Source organism: Enhydra lutris, unplaced genomic scaffold (assembly GCF_002288905.1).
Source record: "Enhydra lutris kenyoni isolate GAN:26980312 unplaced genomic scaffold, ASM228890v2 scaffoldscaffold5, whole genome shotgun sequence".
NCBI lineage: Eukaryota > Metazoa > Chordata > Mammalia > Carnivora > Mustelidae > Enhydra > Enhydra lutris.
In genome coordinates this window covers 153,645-159,040 of record NW_019154089.1, presented here as the reverse complement: position 1 = coordinate 159,040, position 5,396 = coordinate 153,645, and the positions used below count along the sequence as shown (strand labels likewise).

At 40.3% G+C, this 5,396-nt stretch overlaps 2 protein-coding genes across 2 annotated transcripts in view; both read left to right on the top strand.

Moving 5' to 3' along the window:
• The window catches only part of LOC111141051 (protocadherin beta-5-like), a 19,480-nt gene extending 19,268 nt beyond the window's left edge, over positions 1-212 (top strand). The window contains exon 4 of the mRNA XM_022493380.1: positions 9-212. Within this exon, the coding sequence (XP_022349088.1) occupies positions 9-212 (204 nt within the window). The remainder of the gene's footprint in view (positions 1-8) is intronic.
• A 3,889-nt stretch (positions 213-4,101) lies between these two features.
• The window catches only part of LOC111141050 (protocadherin beta-7-like), a 14,259-nt gene continuing 12,964 nt past the window's right edge, over positions 4,102-5,396 (top strand). Inside the window, exon 1 of the mRNA XM_022493379.1 lies at positions 4,102-5,395. Coding sequence (XP_022349087.1) covers positions 4,102-5,395 — 1,294 coding nt within the window. The remainder of the gene's footprint in view (position 5,396) is intronic.

Below are 5,396 nucleotides of genomic sequence, written 5' to 3'. Positions count from 1 at the left end.
TGCCCGAGGGCCCGTTTCCGGGCCACCTGGTGGACGTCAGCGGCGCGGGGACCCTGTCCCACAGCTACCAGTATGAGGTGTGCCTGAGGGGAGGCTCAGGGACCAATGAGTTCAAGTTCCTCAAGCCCATTATCCCCAACTTCGTGGGTGAAGGGGCTGATAGGGGCACGGAGGAAAACTCTCACTTGAGAAATCATTTTGGGTTCAGTTAGGCATCTCACTTTAAGAGTAGATAAATGATAATATTAACTAATGCGTTATTAGTTCCTAACTGGTTCATTCACATAAATAGCTACATTTTCATACATTAATAATTATTGTATTTACAGTTATTTCAGCTTGTTGAAGTATTTTACATTCTGTATCTCCAGGTGTTTGTTGTTTTTGCTGTTGCAGTTTTTAGCCAAGTCACATTTTGCATGTTCATACAATAGTGGAGAAATGGTGTTTCTCAATTTAGGGGGTCAGGAAATATTTTCAGATTCCTGATGTTTGAGCGTGTTCACTGATAGCTTCTTATGACTAAGAGAATTGTGTTTTCTGATTATCAGCTTAATGTCCTGTAACTGATGGCTTTCAATTTTTAAAATACTTCTCATTTATACAACAATTTTCGTTACCTTGGAAATGGTTGGATTTCTCTAATGTTGTTTTGAAAACACTATAATCTTTCCTCAGAGGAACTAATATTTTATGTGGATGTTTTCTAAGTTGAGTATTTTCTTTAAAAATTAGTATCTTTGAGGGGCACCTGGGTGGCTCAGTGGGTTAGGCCTCTGCCTTTGGTTCAGATCATGATCTCAGGGTTCTGGGATTGAGCCCTATATCAGGCTCTCTGCTCAGTGGGGAGCCTGCTTCTCCCTCTCTTCCTGCCTCTCTGCCTACTTGTGATCTCTCTCTCTCTCTCTCTCTCTATCAAATAAATAAAATAAAATCTTAAAAAAATAAAGTTTTGGGGCACCTGGGTGGCTCAGTGGGTTAAGCCTCTGCCTTCGGCTCAGGTCATGGTCTTAGGGTCCTGGGATCGAGCCCCACATCGGGCTCTCTGCTCAGCAGAGAGCCTGCTTCCCTTCCTCTCTCTCTCTGCCTGCCTCTCTGCCTACTTGTGATCTCTGTCTGTCAAATAACTAAATAAAATCTTTAAAAAAAATTAAAAAAAAAATAAAGTTTCATTTCAGGAGTGCTCAAAAATTAAAAAAAAAAGAATTAAATCCCTGTTAAATAGAAAAAGTAGAAAAGATATTAGTAGACTGGTGATTACTTTTTCAAATAAATGGCTTGGGTATGTAAATTATGATTCTCATTCTTTTAAAATATATATATATATAATATAGTCACATGATTCAAACACATTCAATGTGAACAGAAAACAAAGTTTTTTTTTTTCTTTTTCAAATTTTTATTTAAAGTCTAGTTAGGTGGGGAGCCTGGGTGGCTCAGTGGGTTAAGCCTCTGCCTTCAGTTCAGGTCATGATCTCAGACCCCACATTAGGCTCTCTGCTCAGTGGGAAGCCTGCTTCCTCCTCTATCTCTGCCTGCTGCTCTGCCTACATGTGATCTCTCTCTCTCTCTGTGTCAAATAAATAAATACAATCTTTAAAAAATTAAGTCTAGTTAGTTAATATACAATATAATATTGTTTTTTGAAGAATTTAGTGATTCATCACTTACATATAACACCCAGTGCTCATCATAACAAGTGCCATCCTTAATGCCCATCTCCCATTTAGCCTATCCCTCACCCACCTCCCTCCATCAGCCCTCAGTTTTGCCTCTATCATGAAGAGACTTTTATGGTTTGTTTACCTCTCTTTTCCCCCTCTCATATGTTCATCTCTTTTGTTTCTTAAATTCCATATATGAGAGAAATCATATGGTATTTGTCTTTCTCTGACTTGTTTCACTTAGAATAATACACTCTAGCTCCATCCGCATCGTTGCAAATGGCAAGAATTCATTCTTTTTGATGACTGAGTAATAGTCCACTCTAAATATAGCCTACATCTTCTTTATCCATTCATCAGTTGATGCACATTTGGGCTCATTCCATAGTTTGCCTATTGATGCTACAAACATTGCGGGCATGTACCTCTTCAAAACTATATTTTTGTATGTTTTGGGTAAATGGCACTAGTGCAGTGCTGGACCCGAGGGTAGTTCTATTTTTAACTTTTTGAGGAAACTCCATACTGGAAAACATGGGAAATTAACATCATTATTTCAGCACTCAAATAATTATTAAGTCAATATCCTTAAAATATTTCTGTGAATGCATACAAGAATAAGTTAATAAGTGAAAATAATTTCATAAAATGGATCTGTAATAAATTGGTAGATTCATAGTTAAAACTGTCATGTTTTACTTGAATGTAGTTAAAGCAAAATTATATGAAACTATAGATCTTGCTTAAGCTTAGAGAAATAATTCCTATAAGGTAAAAAAAAAAAAAACAAGAATATGATGCATATTAAGATATTAGCATCAGTTAACTGCTTGCTTAAAAATGAGCAGAGGGGCCCCGGGTGGCTCAGTGGATTAATCCTCTGCCTTCAGCTCCAGTCATGATCTCAGGGTCCTGGGATCGAGCTCTGGAATTGAGTCCCGCATCGCATCAGGCTCTCTGCTCACTGGGGAGCCTGCTTCCCCCACTCTCTGCCTACTTGTGATCTCTCTCTCTCTGTCAAATAAATAAAAATCTTTTTTAAAAAATGAGCAAAGAAACATTCTTAGACATCCTCCATCCTCTCTTCACCTTACTTTATGCTTTTTGTTATATATAATACTTTATCAATGTTTATAGTATTTACAGTGTATTTTAAAGGATAATCCTCATAATTGTTTAGAGCTTTTATTTTTGTAAATATTTTATTAATTTGAGAGAGAGAGCACAAACAGCGGGAGCGGCAGAGGAAGAGGGAAGGAGAAGCAGGCTCCTCACTGAGCAGGGAGCCCTACAGGGTGCTCCATCCCAAGATCCCAAGATCATGACCCAAGCTGTAGGCAGACACTTACTGGACTGAGCCCCTAGACCTTTTATGTTTTAAAGTCAGTGTACCTTTCCAGTCTGTTTATGCAAGTGTTCAAGCATGTCATTTATTTACTTATGTATGGTAAACATAATTGGTTTTTAAATCTGAAGTTTTAAAAGCTGAAGTTTGTGTGGGTCTGTTTCTGCTGTATTATTCTCGTGCATGTTATCTTTGTTTCTTTGTGTGACTCATATGGTTGACTGCCCCTGAACTTTTATTTGTAGGATGTCCTCAAAGCCTAGGTTGCTTATTTCATTCTTCATAATGTATTTTCGTTGGTTTCAGCTAGGACCCTTGAATTGCTATCAGTAGGGAACCACTGCAAACCAAGTTTATGGGTTGATGTTTCTCACAACTCAACATATGCATATCGAAAATATAAACACACATGAGGACCAACCTGTAGCTACAGTTTCCCAGACATCTTTTCTTTTTCTTTTGCTCTACTTGACATCATGGGGGCTTCTATATATTTTCCTGGAGTTGGGGAGAGAGAGCATCTTTATATTTCTTAATATATACTGTATAAACATTTATATATGTGTGTATGTGTGTGTGGGGGGGTGGGTAGGTGGGTGTAGCCCTGGGTATCCCTTAAAATGGAGAGGATCTTTGTATAATATGCAGCTATGAAATATTCAGAGGGAAAACCAATGTAAACTACTAACGTTACCTTGACCGTTTGAGGGAAAAGATGTAATAAAACCGCAAAGACCCTTGGGGGTAAGAAAAAAAAATCACTCATGTTGCAGTTCCTTTAACCGGCCATCTTTTTGTTCTTTTCTTGAAAACGTGAATAACATCCACAAAACGCAAGGTGGCGCTGCTGGCTAAAAAGAGGGGGAAATACCCGCACAAAGGACGTTACAAATTACAATGTTCAGAGGAAAAGCTGGCCAGACAAGAAAAGTAGAGGAAAGGAGACGCTGGTGATGGGGTTGGGGAAAAGTGGGACTCCTCCCCACGACCATTGCTATTATCCAGCTCATTTCTAAGGATTCGATTTCTGCCATTTCTGAGAGCTGCTTGAGGCGGAGTGAACGTGGTTTTGAAAGATTGCTTAAACAAAGAATGGAGGCCAGAGTGGTGCACGCATTGCAGAACAGGCAAGTGTTACTTCTTTGTGTATTTCTGGGAGTGTCTTGGGCTGGTGCAGAAACACTTCGGTATTTTGTGGCAGAGGAAACGGAGAGAGGGACCTTTCTGGCCAACCTAGCAATTGATCTGGGGTTAGGGACGGGGGAACTGTCAGCGCGGGGATGTAGAATTGTTTCAGATAAGACCACAGGATTTTTACTCCTCAATCCGCTTACTGGTGATTTACTTCTAAATGAGAAATTAGACCGAGAGGAACTGTGTGGCCCCACAGAGCCATGTGTGTTGCCTTTCCAGTTGTTACTTGAAAAGCCTTTTCAGATTTTCCATGCTGAACTATGGGTCAGAGACATCAACGATCATTCTCCAGTATTTCTAGATAGAGAGATTACCTTGAACATATTAGAAAGTACCACTCCAGGGGCAACATTTCTCCTAGAAAGTGCACAGGATTCAGATGTTGGAATCAACAACCTGAGAAACTACACTGTCAGCTCCAATGTTTATTTCCATATTAATGTCCATGATAATGGGGAAGGGAATGTTTATTCCGAATTGGTACTGGATAAAGTGCTGGATCGTGAAGAGGTTCCTGAGCTGCGTTTAACCCTCACCGCCTTGGATGGCGGCTCTCCGCCCAGATCCGGAACCACCGTCATACACATCCTGGTTTTGGACATAAATGACAACGTCCCTGAATTCGTAGAGTCGCTTTACAAAGTCCAGGTGCCTGAGAACAGCCCTGTTGGTTCCCTGGTTGTCACTGTGTCAGCTAGAGATTTAGATACCGGAAGTAATGGAGAAATCGTCTATGCATTTTTTTACGCCACTGAAAGAATTCTCAAAACGTTTCGAATCAATTCAACATCTGGCAATCTTCATCTTAAAGCCGAATTGAACTACGAGGCAATACAAACTTATACATTAACTATTCAGGCCAAAGATGGTGGAGGGCTTTCTGGAAAATGTACTGTGGTGGTCCATGTAACAGATATAAACGATAATCCACCAGAACTGCTCATGTCATCACTTACTAGCCCAATTGCAGAAAACTCACCAGAGACAGTAGTCGCTGTTTTTAGGATTAGAGACAGAGATTCAGGGAACAATGCAAAGATGGTGTGCTCAATCCAAGACCATCTCCCCTTCGTCCTGAAGCCATCAGTAGAGAATTTCTACACCTTGGTAACAGAGACACCCCTAGACAGAGAGAGCCAGGCCGAATACAACATCACCATCACCGTCACCGACCTGGGAACCCCCAGGCTGAA